Source organism: Manacus candei, unplaced genomic scaffold, assembly GCF_025592945.1.
Source record: "Manacus candei isolate 608988 ecotype Guabito, Panama unplaced genomic scaffold, ASM2559294v1 h1tg000050l, whole genome shotgun sequence".
Classification (NCBI taxonomy): Eukaryota; Metazoa; Chordata; class Aves; order Passeriformes; family Pipridae; genus Manacus; species Manacus candei.
Genome location: NW_026138098.1, coordinates 33836552 through 33857153, shown reverse-complemented (window position 1 = coordinate 33857153; position 20602 = coordinate 33836552). Strand labels below are relative to the sequence as shown.

The 20602-nt window shown below is 46.2% G+C and overlaps 1 protein-coding gene across 2 annotated transcripts; it reads right to left on the bottom strand.

Annotated features, from left to right (window-relative positions):
* Nucleotides 1-1438: 1438 nt before the first annotated feature.
* On the bottom strand, nucleotides 1439-19391 carry LOC127476850 (hexokinase HKDC1-like). 2 transcript variants are annotated; one of them, XM_051800258.1, is made up of 19 exons: nucleotides 19077-19390; nucleotides 15440-15602; nucleotides 12994-13142; nucleotides 12781-12900; nucleotides 11933-12028; nucleotides 10600-10699; nucleotides 9779-9962; nucleotides 9324-9479; nucleotides 8347-8580; nucleotides 7558-7615; nucleotides 7311-7452; nucleotides 6860-7008; nucleotides 6643-6762; nucleotides 5077-5172; nucleotides 4886-4985; nucleotides 3887-4070; nucleotides 3041-3196; nucleotides 2188-2421; nucleotides 1439-1866 (listed from the first exon to the last, which is right to left on the bottom strand). In XM_051800258.1, exons 1-19 carry the CDS (start codon nucleotides 19137-19139, stop codon nucleotides 1722-1724), a joined length of 2649 nt encoding a protein of 882 aa, XP_051656218.1. In that variant the 5' UTR covers nucleotides 19140-19390; the 3' UTR covers nucleotides 1439-1721. The 2 variants fall into 2 exon arrangements, with proteins under 2 accessions (XP_051656218.1, XP_051656217.1); XM_051800257.1 differs by having other exon boundaries at nucleotides 7311-7615; nucleotides 19077-19391.
* Nucleotides 19392-20602: the final 1211 nt, after the last annotated feature.

Here is a 20602-nt window from a genome sequence, read left to right as displayed (position 1 = left end):
ATATAAACAAAAAGTAAAACACTAAGTTTCTTGACAAAAGGAGAAAAACATTAAATGTAATGAGTTCACGACTTGCCTCTTCCCAACTGCTTAGTACAGTGAGCTCAGCACCACACCTTCAGAAGTGAAAACTATTTCCAAGTATCATTTTTCACCCATCCAGTAACTCCAACACAGACACAGCTGCTGAGATGTTGGGGTTTTTTTGAAAAACTACAAAACAGGAAGGGTCTGTAGCTTCTGATTTTGAATCTGTGATTGCTAAATTTAAACCCAGCAGCAGCCTGGTTACAGATTATTACATAAACCCAACTGCTGATCCCCCCCTGCACGATGGTTACTTTTGACCTAACTAGGCTTAAAGCACATTTCTTGGCCCCACTTTCTGCTGCCAGCCTGGAAGGAAGCAAATATCCAAGAAGAGAGGATTAAGGGAGATAGAGGAATACTTGAGAACAGGAGCTAGGCAGGATGCAGATTTGCTGCCTCTCTGTGTCATATGATTGCTTTGGCTCGTTCTGGGTAAATCAGGTGAAGGACATTTGGTCACACAAGGCCATGGGCTCTATCCACCAACCACCTTCAGAATAACTGTAGTGCTGCTGAGCACTCTTAGACATTTAGGTTTAAAGAAAGGTTTAGGTTTAAAGATTTATATTCTAAGAAAGCTCCCACTTGCCTGCATGTTCTTCCCACAACTCAGAAGAGGCATTAGACAGAGAGGCTCACGGCACCCCACATTTATTTACAAACAGGCTACACACAGGCTGAGCAGGAGGCAACAGAAAATGAAAACCAGGGATAAACTCCTTTCCACACAATGGAAACAATTCTCTCAGGAACAGGCAAGGAGATAACAGAGGGAGAATAAAGAGAAGAATTTCAGAAATTCAGGTGATTTTTGTTTCTCTCTACACAGGTATTTTGGTGGCCTGTTTGATACTCTCTACGTACCTTGACGTAGACATAGCAGACTCTGTAGCTGCTTGTTTCTACATTCTCTCTTTCCTCCAGTATCAAAAGAGTCAGTCACAGTCAAAATCCACCCAGCACTAGTTTAGCTTTATGTGCACTCAAATGCACTAACATATTTTGACACAAACTGATATTCTGTGGAATCATATTTTTATCTTTACATTAATCTATTAAACATGCCTCTGTACTCAGGAAGTATTACATTACAACACACTTGCAACCAGAGCAGTGGCAGGGGGAGCATCACTGACCAAACTCCATTGATTTATTTTACCTTCAATTTTATTTAAAACCTGTGAAGCGCTGAACAAACATGTCCACTAGATAGATGCAACATCAGGATCTCAACATTCCTTGAGCCAGGCCAAGCCAAAACTAAAGCACACAAATCCTAAGAAACTGGTGATAAACCCAGTTGTGGTGCAGTAGCTTAATTAAGACATTGTAAAAGACACATTTGGGGTGGATTGCATTTGTTTATTTTCTCCCATGTGCATTACAGATGCACTGCAGGAATTACAGAACCCAGGAGACTGTGGTGTGCCAAGAATAATAGCAGTGGGGAGTAGAAACACCTGATCCAAGCTAGCAAAGGACAAAAATCCACAGTCCTGGTCGGTCAAAAGCAGCTGCTCCCTGAAAACGGGTACCTGTGTGCTGGTGCCTGGCACAGCTGTCTGGAATCACCCCTCAGCAGATCCCTGTGCACACGCCTGACAGCGCTGGAATGACTCGACCGCTCATTTCTACTTCTGCCCAACATTATGCAACCGTTTTGCCACTGCAGTGATGAGGGCAGCTCCCTTCCCACTGCCATCTTCAGAGAGCATGAAGGTCACATCACACTGAGGTGCCAGCTCCTTCACTGTTTCCTGCAGGACTCTGGAAAAACTGAAAGGAAAGGGAGAGAAGAACAGAGCATTTTAACAGCTGCTTTCTGTTCTCAAATCCACTCAAACACTGGTAAATAAATATCAGAAGAGTAAGTTCACTCAACACCCTGGAGAAAAGAGCCTCCCAGTGGTAACTGGACTTGACTTTGCAATTTTTGATCCTTTAACTAAGGCAAGGGAAAGGACAAGATGCAGGGAAACGTGTAGGATGATCCCCTCTCGCACTTTTTAATCATCTCAGTAGAAAGCTGGTACAGCTGGGGGTGTTTCCACATGAAAATGAGCAAACAGCAAAGGGCAGTGGTACCAAGGCACTCACTGTGGATGGAGCTTGTACAAAGTCCCGTCTACTCCAACGGTGATTTGCAAGCGCTCCACACCTCGGTTCTCCCTCTTCTTCTCCACAATGGCAGCCAGCCCTGCCCCACAGAGCTGGGCAGCTCTTTGTGACACAACTCCACACACCTCCTTCACGATGATGCTGTCCTCACACGTGCTGTCCAGGCCCAGCTGCTGCAGGATCCGCCGCACCTGGAGGAGGGCGAGCCGGTCACTGCGCAGAGGGAAGCACACGGAGCAGCAAGCCATTAGGGAAAGCCTCAGTTCAGACTGAAAACTGCTCCTGCCATGCCCTCTGCCATGTCAGACTGTATTTCCAGGAGGCACACACAGTAATGCATCTAACTCCCAAAGTCATGAGGGAGCTGAGCCAGATCAGCCACCCACCCGTTATGTTTGATCTCAAGGCTGAGACACTACTTTGATGGCTTTCCACAGCAGAAAGGGTTTCAAATGGCCTGAAGACCACTGCAAACATGCACAGATATGTAGGCAAGCATGTGTTCATCTATCACTGACTTTTTACTTTCTTTGATAACTAATGTTTTAAGTCCCACCAGAAACACTCCAAGTATATAATCACGCGTGGTGGTTAAGGCACCCAAGGTAACCCAGCTGTGTGAATGGGAAATGATAATTCATGTAATCACAGAAAAATCCTGGAACTCCCTCGGTTCTTCATTTTTGGATTTTATTGTGGGGATGGGAAGGAGGGAGGCATGCAAAGAAGAAAATGGTAATTAACTTCTTGAAGGAAAGGGCTCCACACACTTGTTTTCTAGGGGTCCCAAAAGGCCCTAAGGATTTAAACCATGTAAATGTAACAACTTCACCTCTCAATCTGAGACAGGAACTTTGTTTCAAATATGCCTCTCTTCATGAGTGACTCCGAAATGTGTCCTCTGAACAGCAGCCCTTGTTTGGTTAAGTCAATCAAAATTTGCCTTACTATTTCACCTAGGTACATTCCACTGGTCATTTTTTCATACCTGTCAAGTTATAAAAGATAAAAAAAAAGGTGCATTTAAAGAGATGGCATGTTAGCTTTGTTCAGCATGAGTGGTACATACATGCCCTATGAACTCCCAAAAAAGCAGCCCAAGTTTGCAGCCATTGAAATCCATCTTTCAATCAGCAAAACTCTGTTGCAGTGACTTCAAGTGCAGACACTAATTATAATATATTTACCTAAGCCAAATGGTAACAGACATAGAAAAAATCCCTTGCAATAATAAACAGAACACAGTGTTAAAGGCAGAGTCCACACTGAGGTGAAACACTTCCCTGTCTCCCCACGCATTCCCCAGTGAGTCACACCTGATCAATAATGTCTTTACTGAACAAACAGTCAAGTTCAGCTTATCCTTGCTTGAGTTGTATTTTACCTTTGAAAAATCACCCTAAGGGAAGGAACAAAGTATGACCTAGACTTTGCAGGGAAATCTTAAAAGCTGCACTGTTTGGTAACTGCCCTAAGATGAGAACAGTGCTGTGATAACAGAAACAAGGACTTCTTTGGTTTTTTCTGGATATTTAGGTTACTTACCACGCGGCACAAGACATGCAATATTAACATTTCCTTTTTGATTATTCATTCATTAAGCGTGTTCTAAAAACCAGCCAGTGTCTCTTGAAGACTGACTTCACCAGGCTCTTGGCATCAGGACCATCACATTTACCTCTGTTTCCCTGGGTTTAGTGAGCCTTCATCTACTTCTTTATCATATTTTGTCCTGATGTTGTCAATGCAGCCGTTGTCACCAAACGCTCCCCATTCTGTATTAATGCACATTTTTCCTTCGTTCCCTTCCACTATTTCTATGTTTTTCATGTCCTCCATGTAGCACACATTGCTGCCCGTTCCTAGGAGGACAGAAATGACAAGGCTTCAGCCAGGAAAGTGAAGCAGCACCTGATACTCATGGAAGATGATTGCAGTGGTCATGTTAAAGTTCTCTGCGCCATACCCCAAATTTCAAAGTTTTCTCCTTTATCTTACAGAAGCAAGGGCTAGCCAGTGATGGGAAGAGTGCTTTAATTTATCCCAACAGAATGTTACCAAGTAAGACAGGCCCTGCACAGAAAATCCACAGCATAGAAGCCCTTTGTTGCAGGTCAGAAATGGCTCTGGCAGTGAAGCACTGATCAGTCATTGTTGCCAGTCTGGTCATAATGCACCACAAATCATCTTGCTCATCATCATCAGTGTGCTTCCCAAGGGCAAGCCCTGCCAAGAACCCAGGCCATTCTATGATTCTATGCTTAGACACATTTCTGGATCAAAACTTGAAGGAACTTATTGGGAGACTCAAAAGAGTTCATTCAGATTTTTAAGAACATTTGCTTGTCCCAAGGTCTATGACCTGGCTACACAGTAAATATCAATACATTTGTCAAAACAAGAATTCATGCTCTATCTGCTGTTCTCACCTTCTGTTACCCTGCATACACTTGTTAGGCACCATCAGAGATGTGATCAAAAGTCCAACAGATTCAGGATCCTACCTGCTACAGGTGTTATGTCTCCTACTGAATACCACACAAATCTGCCAAGAGCCCCAAGTGACCAGTAACACCATGTATCAAACTCAAATAAAAGATGCTGGTTTACAGACTCCAAAGCCTAGCACCTGCATATGTGCCTTTCTCTCATGGTGGTCACTTCAACATCACTGTACCTGCAATAAGGCCAATCTCACAGTTTGGATCCTCATATCCACACGTCATCATGGTCCCAACGGTGTCATTCACCACTGCTACAATGTCCAAGTCAAACTCCTACAACACAAGTCACAATCAGTAGTGGAATACCAGAGGAAGAGTGAGGGGGCATTAAATACACGAAAAAGAGCAGGAAAGAATAGCTCACATTTCTTCTCCTGATGGCCTCTCTCAGCATATCAACAACATCTTCTCCCTCACAGTCTGTTGCCTTGAATCCTTTTGTCCATCCCACAAGTGTTCCCTGAAACAGAACAGAAAGAAAATTCTAATTGAAGACAGAGAGCTGTATGTTCCAAGCATCAGTCTTTTCTTGCCTCCAATCCCAACCCTCTTTATTTTAAATAATGTGTTTTCCTGCACAGGTCACTGTGAGTGTCTAGTGCAGAGTGTGTGCCTGTGTATCTTTGTTACTCAGCTGTTAGTGGCAGTGACTCCAGTTTACTCAGCTATTTATCAAGGCACTGCACTCAGTGCCTTCTAAGTTCCATTTGGAAAACCTCATCTCACCTCCTGTGCACAGAGCCATTGTATTATCTGTCAGGGAAAGACTGCAAAAAATACTTTTGCCCTAAATAATTAAGCACCTTATCAAACATTAATGAACATCTACTGTTAATTTTTGGCTCGTGTACTGAAGGACACTTGGGGTGATCCCACAGCTCCGGGCAACACTAATGTGTTTTTGGACAGCAACCTGGCCTGACAGAGGTTGATTTCCAGGTTACATGAAGTAATTAGCCTTCCACTTGGAAACTGGCTCTGGACTGTCTGTCCAAGTAAGAAAAAGAAAATAGAGGGCAACTGGGAGAAAAAGCTGCTCTTAAAAACCACCCTCAAGTTCTGGCAACAGTAAAAGACCAAGCACACAGGGCTACATATTGTGAGCCCCTGACATAATTGTCTTTCACTCAGTTTGCCACCAATATTGTGGAATTTGGTTCCTAATTATTTGTCAAGACCTAAAAACTATGCTGTAGGTTTGGAAGGCATATGGATTCATGTTTCCACAAAAGGCCAAGTCCTACTGCTGTACTCATGACTGTGACCTGAAAATTTAGACAGACCAGACTAATTTCCAGGCTTTGAAGTTACTGTGAAACCCACCAGGAGATAAAAACATTTAGTAAAATAGCAGTCCTTGATTTCCCCAATATCTCACATTTTGACTGAAACTAAGCACAACATCTCCTGCCCCTCTTTGGAAATGCATCAAAATAATCTTTTCTTACATCAGATCTGGAAAAATGAAGATACACCTGTCCAAAAGCCAATTCAAGTCTGCCCACTGACACTCAACAAGAAGAAACTAATGTAGTGCAGCAGCTGTACAGTCAGAGCTGTGCAGCATGGTTTGGAAACACCCTGGGATTACAGCTCAACAATCAGAAGGAAGCACCTGTTACCTCCTGCCATTGAAGACTTAAGGCAGCATAAGGAGATTCTTGGACTATTAAAAATATGCAGTTCATTTCACTGTCATGAGGGCTTAATCTTTATAGAATAAAAGCAAGTGACATCCACTTCTTACTAGACACAGGAAGTTAAAGTTCCACCTCCCATATCCACATAGGATGGTAACTTTGTCACGAAACACAACTAATTTGCACAGTACAGCAAATTAGTCTCCGAACCAACAAGTCACCCTTGTCCAAATCTATGTCATTCACCAGGCACAGCTGCCATCTGAGCCATTGTGTCCTGCAGCTCTCACCTTGTCAATGCTGGCTTGCCTGCATGGGAAGGAGAAGGTGAAGCCCAGGGGCAGCCGAGCACCTTTAATCCCCATGTACTCCAGAAAGTCTGCTATGCACTGGACAATATGGTCAAAGAGCTGGAAGGAAAGCAAAAGCAAAAGCTTTTGTAAATCTCACAAGTAATCCCATACAACGGGCCCTGGCTGGATCAGTTAAACCTCCATTCGAGATTACCTCTTCCCCTGTCCCTTGCATGATCTCCAAAGGAATGGCAAAGATTTTGTTGTACATTTGCACTGATCTTCTTCTCCCGCTTTTGATTTTGACCAGCAGAACCCTGAAATTTGTGCCACCAAGATCAAGGGCAAGGAACTTTCCTTTTTCTGCAGGGGAAGAAAGGTATTTAATTCTGGTGCTTCTTGTAACATGTTTGCCAGTCAGAATGGCACACTCTGCCACACATCCCCAAGACATCCATGTTAGAGAGAGCGCACTGCTCCCTATGGCACTTATCCCATTGAGTGCTCGTGTGGGGCTGAAAAAACAGCCAGGTAACATCACAGGAAACTCTGGTTTAACAACATAAATACCCCTGCCATTTTCCAGGTTGTCACATTCCCTTCCCCCAGAAAACAGACAAGAAACTTTCCTGAACCACTTCCAGGTGATCAGGAAATAACTTCACCTGTCCCATCTGGTGTCCCACGGACGTACGTGGGCAGCATCTTCACGGTGGCATTGGCTTGTGTCTCTCGCTTCAGCCCGTACTCCAGCTCAGTCCTCATTTTGTTCCTGACTTCTGTGAGGGTCTCCAGGGACAGCAGGAAGGGGGCGAGGGTGGCATCGATGTGGCTGCGCTGGGCAGCCAGCCTGCGTGCCACGGCCGTGACCATGGCAGCCCCCTTCCCGCTGCCGCTCAGGGACAGCAGGAACCGCACGTCGCAGGTCGGGACCAGCCTCCTCACCACCTTGTGCAGGCGCTTGGCGTATCTGCAGGGACAGAGAGCCCCTTCACACCCTCACAGGCACCTCGGGCACGGTTCACTTCACACACATGCACACCCAACAGCACAGGCAAGAGGAGCACGAGGTCAGAAACTGCTCCAGGAGGTGGGAACAGCAATCCTGATTTCTGGCTGTTCTGTAGAACCTGAACACTTGCAGGAAAGTGAAGATACCTCTCAGCAAGTGTCAGTGCCAAGGGATAGGGACACTGGAGAGAAGCCAGGCAACGGTCACAGAGGGTGTGAGTCTCCACCTGGAATCAGACCTCCCTCCAGTTTGGGAGAAATATTTAAGCAAGTTTTCCAGTTTGGGAAAGCACAGGTTCAAAAACAAGGAGGTAGTGGGGGGAGAAAAAAAGAAAATTAAAAACCCACAGTGTTAGAAGAAGAAATTAAGAAATTAGTTAGAAATTAAGAAATTAAAAACCCAAAAGAAAATTAAAAACTCACAACTGCAAGTGCTCTGGAGGCCCAGGAGTCACTCAAGAAACCAATTGCACTTCCCCATACGCCATTATTCCAAGTGTTATGTTTTTCCCACCCCACTCCAAATTCCAAAGCTCTCAGGAGCTTTGCAATAACTAAGCAAGTCAGATCTCACCCCAAACCTGAAGCAAAACCAGTAGTTCTCTCAAAAGCCACACATGCATGCAGATGGAGACTCTTTGCAACGGGAACATGTGGCCAGCCATTACCAACCCCCCTTTGGCTACTCACTGGGGGTGGGTTTTGTAGAGCCCCCCGTCAATCCCAACCGTGGTTCGCATCCGTAGCAGCTTTTTGTTCTCCCTCAGGCGGGTCAGGATGGCGGCCAGGGCGGCAGCACACAGGTTGGCCGAGCGGAAGGACACGATGGTGCACACGTGCTGAACAGCAACACAGTCCTCCTCAGAGGGAAACAGGTTCAGCTCCGTCAGGATCTCCTTTGTGTTGCTCAGGCCTTCCTTGTACCTACCCCCAAAACAAAAGAATACAGCATCTGATGCAAAGGCAACACATAAATCAATAGCTGCATGTTGGCTCAAAGAGAAATGAGAGAAGACCAGGGCCACCTACCAGGCAGCACCATAACTGGTTCCCATAAAGCCAGTAGTGTCTCTCCTGCACTATTCCCAAAAGCACCCAGGGGAGAGATCTGATTTTTAGGAGGCTGCTTCCTGAGGTTCAGCTTTCGGTGAGACTTATTAATTATTTAGCCAAGAAGAGAATGGGATAAAATAGTTCATAGGAGGGGAGCACAGGAATGGACACACAGCTTCGCTCAATACATTCATTCCCGGAATGACAAGGACCAGGATTCCTCTTCAAAACACCTGAATCCAAGAGTTTTCCATGTAGTCATTCATTAGCTGATCCAGAACCTGTACTACACCTCCACAACGCCAGTATTCCCACACCAGAGAAGTCGAAAACTGGAACGTCTCCAGGTCTCTGAAGAGGTTATTTACACAACCTGCCTCTGTGATGGTCAGCAATAGATTTGCTACTCTGGAACTTCGCTAAAACTTTATCTTACAGCCATCCCACTTACAGAAAGGTCAGCTTTTCTCCCAGGCAAAAGTAAAATCAAGTTGAACACTTCGGGATTGTTCCCAGCACTGACAGATTATAATTACACATTCATTATTATTGCTGTGCTTGTGAAAGACTAACATTGAGTGGCTTCTCTCAAAGAACATATGGCAGGTTCTTACTTTTCCATTGCAGAAACATGTTTCATTTCAATCTTGCCCTTGGTAAGCAGAGCTGTTGACGCTTTCCCATTGAAGAGTAGACCTTCCTTTGTCATTTTTAGGAGAATGAGTCTTACAAGTTCTCCCAAATACAGGCTGCCAATCATCTTCTCAAACCTGGAATGGGGCACAGGAGGGATTACAGGTCTTCACCAGCTCCTCTCTTTAGCCCTCCACACTATTATACCAGAGCAATCACCTATTTTTAACAACACATGAGCCACCACAGCAGCAATCCCTTGGCCTGAAGCAGAGAGGTGTGAAAGGTACCCACCCTTCCCAGAAAGAAAGGTCTGAATAAGACAGGACCAGGACCAAGTTAACTCAGGTTCATTGAAACAATTCCTGGACCAAAGGGGCTCTTGGCATAGGCTGGAAATGCACTTGAACAGCAAGTCAGTCAGGGAATCACTTACAGTTGTTTCCCAGGATTGAGGGACCCCAGATCGAGCTCCCGATCGAACTCGGTGCGGAGATCGTCCAGAGCACCGTCGTCTCCAAAGGCCCCCCACTCCGTGTTGATGCACATCCTGCCCTCGTCCCCTTCCACCAGGTCGATGTGCCGCATCTCCTCCATGTAACAGGCGTTGGTGCCGGTGCCTGGGGGTGTCAGAGACAGTGTAGATAAATCACTCTTTGGTCCAGGTTTGCTTTTTGCTCGTTTTAAGTCCACATGTTTGGGAATAAGTCAGTATATTGCCTTTGGAAGAAAGTACAAACACAAAACCCGGAGGTCTGTGATGCTAACATAGGCCACCTGCACTTGTGAAATCATTATTTCACAGGGAGAGAAAAAACAGGGAAATTATTCCAAGGCTTGACTTGCTTAAAAACTTTTTTTCTTTTTCAAATGCACTTCCATGTGCCTTAACAAAACCATCCCAGTGCACAAAATGAAGAAACTACAGAAGTGTAACTGATTCTAACTACCAGACGTGAGAGGAATTTCTTTCTCTGGACAGACACACAGTAAGTTTCTATACAGTCAGCAGAAAAGTTTAGTATGCTGGTCACAACTGAACCCAGACAAAATGGGGACTGTGGCATTTGATGGCAATGTGATCAGCATAAAAACAGCTGCTTTACAGAAGGCAGCCAGGCTTGAAAAATCTAACCATTGTTTTTTCCATTTTCTTTCTGCTCTTTCCTGTACTGGGAAACTCCCTTCTACTCCAGATTTGTCAGAATTCAACAACTGAGGGCAAAAAAACCCTACTCAGTGAACAGAAAAAATTACCAATTATGACTCCAACTTCACAGCGCTCGTCATCATATCCACAGGTCATCATGGTTCCCACAGTGTCATTGACCAGTGCCAAAACATCAACATCTATGTCCTAATAGCACAAAGAGAGGTGATTAACAGGGGAAAAAAGCTGTGTGTTAAAGCACCAGCATGCAGACATACTCTTTGGAGCTGCACTTCGGAGGCCTGGTTCAGGAAAGTTCCTTGGTAGAGAGACACACTACTTCCTTTTATAACATTATCCCCACAACCCTGTAAAATAACAAAAACCTCTGAATTCTCAAGTGCTTGGTCAGGCAGGGTTTTTGTTTGAAAAATTTGTTTTTCCCCAATACAACCTCATTTGCCAGAAAAACAACATGTTATTGGTTTGAATGTTGTGATCTGATGCTTATGGGGCTGTGTGAAAGGACAATGCCTGACCCCCTGAGCAGATCCCATCAAATGGGACAGAAAACATACACACATGAATGCAGCTATGGCAAATATCACCAATATCACACTCAGGTAAAAAGCCTTTCCATCAAGGTTGTGTGGTTTTCCTTTCACACCCATCAAAGGACTGGTGTAACTCAGATGCCAGCACTAGCAGGAGGCCACACTTCACCCAGAAGTCTCAGATCCTTTGTTACTGCTGAACTATGAGGCTGATGCAGAAAAAGAAGTGAAACAAAATCAAGGCTGGATTTTTACCACATGAGAAAACAGAATTTCCTCCTTTACCACAAAGCCATGAAGACACGGAAAGATGCTTTTTATTTCTTAGATGGTGTTACCAATAGCACCAAACACGAACAACAAGGCTTTACAGAATATTAAAACACAATGTTATTTAAAGTATACGCTAGTTCAAGGGCAGATTTAACCATGTCTTAGTGCTGATCTTAAAAATTCCAATCAATCACTCCCTTCCACAGATTGAGGTGGACAGACAAGACCTGGTAGAGTTAGGTTGCTAATTTGAGATGATAGTTTCCCCTACCAACCTTCATCCCACAAGCCAGGCTGTGAAACACAGCATGTGAAACTACTGAGTGTTTTATATCTCATCCAGTAGTATCACAACAGACGCCCTTTAGCTCAGACAGTGGGGCTATGCTGTCCCAGTCTGGTTTATTAGTGTGCAGTGCCCTCACTGGTACTGGGGCAGCCTGTCCCTTGCAGCTCCGAGGGAGTCAGATCTACTAAATATACAGCCATGTTGGACACTTGGACACTTGGAGGATGCCTGACAGCTCCCAAAGGACCCACACACCAAGAGCTGATCTCCCAGGAGGACATTCTGAGGCCACACAGGTTCAGCTCCTGCAGGTACAAAACTTGCCTTATGCTTCTGCAGGGCCCTGCGCAGGGAGGTGACCACGTCTGTGTCCTGAACCCCTCGGACCTTGAAGTGCTTCGTCCAGGCAAGAAGAACCCCCTGAAAAGTAACAGTGTGGTGACCCAAAAGCTCCAGCTTTAGCACACAAACCTGCCACAAAGCCAGCCGAGACCAAAGGCTGTGGAGAAGCCCACTGTGTCTCTCCACACATTAAAACTGGGTCAATGTCTTACCTTGGGGTGCCTGTCAGTAACAACACAACTAAACAGGCACACTCATAAAGCCCCAATCCTGCAAATGCTTCTCCCTGTGCTCTGTGTAAAGCATGTGCAGCTTTCCTGATGGTCATCACAAACTAACAGCATTAAGCACAAAGCATTGGCAGGACTGGGACCCAAAGCACAGATCCCTAGGAATAAGAGAGGCTAGAATGAGAGAACACAAAATAATTGCAAACAGCCCTTCATTTCCCCATGAGGTCTCTCAAACAGCTCATCTACAGGTCTTCCCTATTTAGAATCAACTGTAAATAAAACACTGAGAGTGGTTAAAAAAATAAAGATGCCTCAAGACACAAAACTATGTGTTTTACAATCTAATTGTCTTCATAAAAGGGTACATGGTTCCTGTGGAACTAGAATAGTTTAGCTTAAAGATCATGTTGCCCTGAGATCAGAAATGAGTATTTGAAAGGTAGTCTAGTTAAATGATAATGCTAATCCATGCCTTCTTCAGAGGGCAATGTAAGCATAATCCCACAAAAAAACCCCAGGGTAACACATCCATTCATCAGCTTCTACAGATCCTGCAAGGAGCTCAGCTTGCCAACAGTATTTTTTAATGCATCCTACCTCTTCCAATTTGGTCTGTTTGCACGGAAAAGAAAATGTAAAGCCAAGAGGTAACTTCTTATGCTTCAGGTTTTTAGTCTCCATGAAGTCTAACAGACAGTCAGCAATGTAATCAAAGAGCTGGAAAGAAAAATCAAAGAAAGGAGTGGACAGGGTCAGGCTGTGTCCTGCAGGCAGGTGCTCAAGCAGAGCAGCCCCACAGCAGTGCCCTACCTCGGCACCGTTCCCCTGGGTGACCTCCTTGGGTGTGGGGTAGAACTTGCTCTCCAGCTGGCTGCTCTGCTTCCCATCATCAAACACCTTCACCTGGTGGGCACGGAACAGGGAGCCACCCAGGTCGACGGCGAGGAAGTCCCCCTTCTCTGCAACACAAACAGGCCCCGTCACCGGTGACAGCCACGAGGCCCAGCTCAGATGCCACACTGAAGGCACAGCCCAGGGCCCTCCCTCACCTCCAGCTCTCCTGCCCCACCACAGCAGATCCTTATCCCATGGGCCTGGCAACATCACTGAGAGCTGGAAGCCCTAAGCCAGGGTGCCAGCTCCCTCCTGTTAACTTGTTATTTAACAGCTAATTCAACTTTTATTTAGCAGCCTGGGTTTGTCCACCCTGCTCCTTCCACAGCAGCATGTTTTCAAGCTGCAGAAGGATCAGCTTCTCAGCAAGAAAGACCCAAAGTGAGTGCAAATCCAAGCAGAGCACAGAGAGGCTGCAAATCCCTCACTGAAATGTGGGAAAATCAGTGTGAGAGCATTACCTACAACCAGTAAAGAATGAGGGATTTGCAGTTACATGTTAAAACTCAGCCTTAGAGCAGAAGTCAACTTCCAAGTGGGGCAAGACTAATTTGCCACCCAAAGGCAACCAATACAATCCTTTTCAAATGCCTTTAGGTGTTACTGTAAAAGTACCATTTTGTTTCACAGTCTTAGCTCAAACACATGCTTCTCCAGCAGGAGACTGACTCAGATGGAAGGACAGGTTGGCCTCACTGCTACAATAAAACAATTATTTATCCCACACACAGGAGAAGGCCCTTCCCAAAAGGAAAATGCAATGGCATGTGCCTAATCTTGCATGATCTTCGAAACATCTGACCAAATTTCATCAAATTTGGCCCTGAAAGGGAAAGAAGCAGGAAATTCTAGCTGTAATACCATGGTCAGCTATCACTAAGGTGAGGAGGCAAATTGGATCACTCAGAAAAATCTGAAGCACGCTATTACAAATGGGAAAAATCCATCCAAGTCTGAGGTGCTTAAACCTGCTGGAAATTTTGTCTGGAATTAAAATACCAACCAGGATTTTTCAAGAGAGCAAAAATAGAAAAGCCAATGTGACATTTAAGGTAGGCAGTGTGTCAGTAAGACACAGCCCAGCTCGATGCTGCAGCATGTCCTTGACACACAGGCCAGGGGGACACTGTCCCAAGCTGACCTACAGGAAAACAAAGTCTTGCAGCAATGTTGACATTACGTGCAATTTTCCAAGTCTCCTGACCTCAGGGGCTCCCTGCTGTTTCAGGACACTGTCAGTGCCACATGAGACCTCAGGACCAGTGATGGTCACTGAAACTGTAGGGGTTAGGAAAGAACTTCTTCCTCTTTGATGAAGGTAGCAGCAAAAGGAAGAGTGCCCATTTCCATCCAGGCATTGTATATAGTTTCTCTCAGAAATGCCTCATTTCAAGGGACTTCCCTGCAAATATTCCCTTTATGCCATTAAAGTCATTATTTCTCATTTAACTGCAGGGAAATTAACTTCAGAAGGAATAAAGTCCAGTGGAAATGAGGTACAAAGCTAACACTTCTCTTCAGGTTTCTGCACAGCTGGTATATGCCAAGTCATTGGCATATACCAATTCACTTGGTTAAACCTGGGAAAAACTTAATTTTCTGTCAGCCTGCACTGCCAGGAGCCAGCTGAGCCAGGAGAGTTATTTTGGATGTGCACACTCCTCCAAACAAGATGGGCTTTTAAATTCTACCTGACCTCACATCCTTCCAGAGGACATCATTGCACTTCCTCCCTCTCTAAGTCTCAGGAGCAACTGGAAACAAGGATCCAGCTGAAGAAACAGAGCAGATGGTTTCCTGGTAGACCCCATCCAGAAGCAGATTTTCCCAGTGCAGAAGGCAAGGAAAGGCAGGAGGGGATCACTTTTTGGAGCATTAGAAAAAGCAGAGTAGGGTTTGCTGTCAGGAGTCAAGAGGGGATCACAGGTCTGAGAACACAACCGTTGCTGTCATGTGGCAGTTTGTGGGGTTTCTCTGCAGCATCCTGCCCTCCCTGTAGCTCCAAGAAGGCCAGGCCATATCCCACACCAGCAGCACACTGCACTGCAGGCTCTGGGCTGTAGAGGCTGCCCTTGCCATGTCCAGCCACAACTCCTGCAGCAAGGCCTGCACCAGGGGAGGGGCTGTTTTGGAGCACTTAGGAGGTCCTTTCCTCAAACAAGCAGCACTGGGTCAAGATCCACCTGCTGCAAGGAAAAAAATTCCTGCCAGAGGCTGCTGTCTTCTCACTATACACCTGCTGTCTCAGTGAGACAGCCAAAGGCACTGGGGGCCCTGTGCCTCTGCTGTGCTGTCCTGGAAGACTGGCAGCAGCATCACATTCCTGGCCCAGCCCTGGGGAGCTGGGGCAGGGGGAACTCACCGGAGCCGTCGGGGAGCGAGCGCACGAACGACGGCAGCATTTTCACTGCCGCTGTGGAGTTCGTGTCCCGGCCCAGCCCCTTCACCATCTCAGCCTGGAAACGAGCCATCACATCCAGCAGGACATCATCGGAGAGCCGCAGGGGATACAGGTACCTGTCAACCTGCAAACAGCAAAGGTGTCACTCCTGCTCCTCAGTGCTCACCAGCTACCAGTTGTTCAGTTCATTTTTGACCTCAGCACCACGACTGTCAGTGCAAGCAAGCTCCAGGGCACCACCAGAACATTTACTCTTCTAAAACTTTTGTCTGAACAATGTTTAATGCAGCCTTGGTGAATTACTCTCCAAAAGCTGGCCATCTTTTCTTATGGCTCAGTAACTTGCCAACCTACATAAGCCCATGAGACTTTCCTGAGACCCTGGCTAGCTGCTTTTACACCATCCTCTCCTCCTATACATGTCATGAACTAGAACTGCAAAGTATCTTGAGCTGCTGAGAATCTGACCTCTCTGAGGCAGGCCCAGAAAATGCCATCAGTACCCAAGCGTGTCAGCCACAACCCAAAAACATCTATTCAGCTACTGCTTCACTCCACAGCCAATTAACTTTGTTGGAATGCCAGGCTGGAGCTCAAAGGCTTTTTCTCATTCCAGTTCTAGCCTCCATTCTCTTGTGATTCTAGGATTACATCTAAAACACGTTTTTGGGTGCAATCAATACCCTTTCTTAAGGGTCTGTAACTTACAGCATACATTGAAACAAAAGCCAGTTGAATTTAAAGGGAATCAAAAGCATCTACAAAGTAGCTCATTCTGATAAACTGGTAGAAAAGCTAATCAGTGTTTATGTACAGCTTCACCAGGGCAAAATTACATGTTTTCTGCTTCAGGATCACGTGCTGCTGGGACTGACATTTACCTGCAAGGCTGTAAATAATGTGGCTTAGAAACTGGGTACAACAGAGGATTAACACAGCAAAATAACAACCTATCAACATCCAGAAGCTTTTCCACTGGGGAGCCAGAGTTTGGTGCTGTTATGAACATGATGCAGGCATAATAATTGTGTCCTCCAAACAGCTGGATGTCCCCTGAAGGGTAATTCCTGTTCACATCCTGCTCCCCACAATATGAGACTCAGGCCCAGGGGCAGTGGGCAGGGGAGAGAGGGGGGACAGTCCCCAACGCTTTGCTAGCACAGATACTCAGCTCTTGCACCATGGGCTATGTTGTTATGTTGCTTTATCTCTTCAGAGCATTTCTTCAGTCCCATTTACATAGAGAGAGGTCTGGAGGGCTGGAAGAACAGGCACAAATGGAGTCGCATCAGCAACAAGGCAGAACTAAAAAAAAGCTGCATTGTTTAAACAGAGGGGAATGCAGGTTGCAGATAAATTGGCCTCTGCTGCAATTTAGACTGGTCACCTATTTTAATGAGGCACAAACGAGTTACCTACTCACAGTCTCATTTGAAACTGATGGTCAGCAATGACCCACCTGAAAGAACCAGGTTCCTGAAAATCACTCCAGCACTTACCTAACATACACAAAGGAGGAAGTGCTAAACTACAAAATGCAATTGTCCAAAAGCATCACCTGCCTTTGGATACAACTGTGCCTTGAAAAGGACATTATTTAGATTTGTCTTTGTAGCTCTGGTTTGCACATGCACTTGATTTCCTCCAAGGGTTTTTTGAGGCCTCACCACTGTGTGGGATCCATCACCTCAGCCCACACACCCATACTGCTTTTTTGGAGAAAGTACAATGCCTGGAGATGTACAGCACTCACACACTGACACAGACCCAAATGACTTTGTGACAGAAGTCCCTGTGGAAAAAAACTCAAGAGTAATAAAAATTGCCACGTCTGTTTGCAGAGAACATGCCCAGGCTCCCTGCTCCCCAGAGAAACTGCATTCCCCACCCTGTTTACCTACAACTATAGGAGCAGATAGTCCTCTCCAAGGAACTAGATAAGGCAGAGCCCAGGAAAGCCAGCCTGATTTACAACCAGAGCAAGACCCTGCTCACATACCATTGGCTTGTAAACACAGGAATGGCCAGGCTGTGCAACAATTAACTCGCTGCCTCCCTCCCATGGTACAAGAAAGGAGCCTTGCCTGAATTATGGAAAAACAGCACTGTTTTCATGGCACAAGGACTCTTGGTTTTGCCACCACAGAGTAAATAAGCCTGGGGAGGGAGAGGTGGGAAGGCAATCCTTCTTTCTATTGAGGGAGAAATCAGCTCTGTTCCCTACAGCCTACGCTAGGCTCCTTGAAGGAGAAGTCTAAGGAGCATGTGGCTTCTTGACTTCAGGAAGGGCTACTTTGCACCTAGCAGAAAGACTCATATTCATGGTTTTGCCAGAATTCCTCTGCCCTCTCCTCACTTCAGGGAAGTCCTCCCTCAGCTCCACTCTGGATGTTTCTCTGAAGAGCCTGCTCCACCCAAGCACTGCTCCACAGGGTCTCTTCTCTTAGTAAAAAGTAAGAAGAAAGAGCACTGTCTGGATTAGAGATTTTAGATCAGCTCCTGCACACAAGAAAGGGGCATTGGGGCCCTTTTCTGATCACGTTAAATCCTAGGGATAAAAGGGCTGTGACTGAGTCAAAGACAGAATCTGACTGTTGAGATACCAGTGCCTTTCTTGGAATGTATCTCTCCAAAGCAGAATCAGTGGAAGAAGCCCTCCTAAGAACAAGCCACTGCACGTTTAGGGCACAGAGAGAAGCTGATGTTGCTGGCTGTGCTGGTGAGCTCAGTGGTGCAAGCAGATCCATGCATCAGGACCTTGGATCTCCCGCCACACATCCACAGACAGCCCCACCTCCAGCTGGCTGGAAAACCGGGACAGAGCCTGGCAGCAGTGGCAGCACTTAAGGGAGACACCAGGAACACAGAAGACCTGCAGGGGACATGTCTAGAAACCAGAGGACCTCTGACCCACAAAGCTTACAAGTCCAGCGTGGTCTCAGGAAGGACCTGAGTGCAAAACCCATTCCAGCGTGGCCATGAAAACAGATTAGGAAACAGCAGCATTAGGCAACTCACTTTGATGGCTTCAGATCTGGGCCGTTTCAAGCTTTTCCAACTGTAATTAAAGGTCACATCTATAAACATCAGTGATTAGCCAAGTTTGGACAAACAGAGAGGAGGCACAGGCACTCCTCCCACACCTATGCTAGCTGGAAATGTCTCCCGAGTCCCAGCAGACCTGGTCCGAAGGCTCCAGGAGTCTTCCCTATGCCTGCTACAATGTGACTGACTCTTGATTCCTACTCAGCTTGAGAAATCCCATCCCTCCTGCTACACTTGCAAAGCAACTCAGCAAGAGGTTCCTTTCTGCCCTCTGGACTACATCACCCCACACCAGAGAAAGTTTAAGCACTTCTCCTTACTGAGCATCATTTGCTCCATTACTGGAGAAGCACTTACAACTGTGCAGGGGAAAGCACAAACCAGACCTATTTTCACACTTGTCAGGTGGTTTAGGGTTTAAATACTTCTTACCCCATCTGGCTGAATGGCTTTAGTAGATAATGCCATTATCTGCAAAGCATTACATACTGCAGACCCCTCCCTATCTGGGTAACAGTTCTCAAAACAGGAATCAGCTAACGCTGGATCTTACCTTTTTTATTTGATCCTCTTTTAGCTTTGTGAAATGGAAAGCCAGCAAGTGGACGGCAAACATTGTCTTGGAGCAGATGGATGAATCAGTAGTGACAGAGCTGCTGTGATTAACTCCAGTACCACAGGTCTTTATTCACGAAGCTGGAGCTAGAGGGACTTCAGCTGAGCCATTTCCCCCAGGGTGGAATAGTGGAGTTCCTGGGAAACTGAGTCCAGAAATAAATCCATCCAGTGTGATCGGTTCAGTGGTTAAACTTCTGCCTCCCTGTATCACCTCCCCATCAACCCGAAGTCCCTCCCTCCCCAGCTACACACTTCATTGTGCCAGAGCAGGCACCTGGAGAGCTGCCAAGCTGAAGGGGAGAAAAATCGATTTTGTTACTGCCCCACTTGGGAATTGTTACCACTTGGCAATGCAGTTGCTATGCAGCAGCCCCTCTTCACTCAGGGGGGCTGCCGGGCTCCCACCACAGCAGCCTCCAGCAAAGCACTGCCGGGAATCAGGAGTTACACAGCATTTGAGGAGGTTTCTTCCCTCTTCTCAGCACTCCCATTTGCGAGACAGGCTCTTCTGCATGAATGAACTCCACTCCAGTTCTGCACAGCACAACCTTATCTGCAGCTTTTTACCAATTAGGCTTCAGCTGTAAAGGAGCAGAGACACCCAGCTGGGTTCAATTCCCAGCACAGACCTCGGGGACTGGTTACTTATTCTCCACCCCTCCTGAAGACAAAGCTTCAGACCAATGAAGATCCTCAGTACAGCAAAAGCTGGGCAGGGGGCAGACTGACCTGGCAGCCAGCAGCGTGGGTATCACACTGCCTCACTGGAGAGGTGCCTTTAACTGGCAGCACAGAGCGCCCGCAGCGAGAGCAGCTTCCTCACACCACCAGAATCTGACAGGTCTTTAACCATTGCTCTCAAAAGTTCACCCTGCATACACAAGTGTTTCCAGAATTTTGTCAGTGTATCAAGTGATATGAACTATGGAAACCTCATCCAAAGGGAACTGGGTGAAATGCTGACACAAAGGAGAGAGAAAAAAAATCCCAAAAGGCATTCTCATGGGGCAATTAGAGGCTCACTTCCAAACTGCACCTACACACGGCGTGTTTCCCCCCAGTTACTGCTCAGCTGGACTGATCACACTTACTGCACTGGCAGACAACTGTCACCCAAAATTGTACAGAACAAGTTAACAATTAACAATTATTTTGATAAGATTAGAAAAAGAGCAGGGGGAGAAAAGGGAATGGAAAGGGGGAAGGGAGTGCCAAATAATGTGAGGGGACACAAAGAACTACTCGGCAGTAGAAAATTAGGTCTGGAGATGCAGAGTGGGGCAGAGGCAGCCAGTCAGCAGAAAGGGATGTCTGACTACATCAATTCACAGCCTAGAGTGGACCCAACAATCTCCTGCTACTGTAAAAGAGAAGTACAACTGATCCCCATGGTGGGTGCACATACAGGAGTATAATCCACACACAACACAACACTCAACTCCACTCTCAGCACCAGCCCAG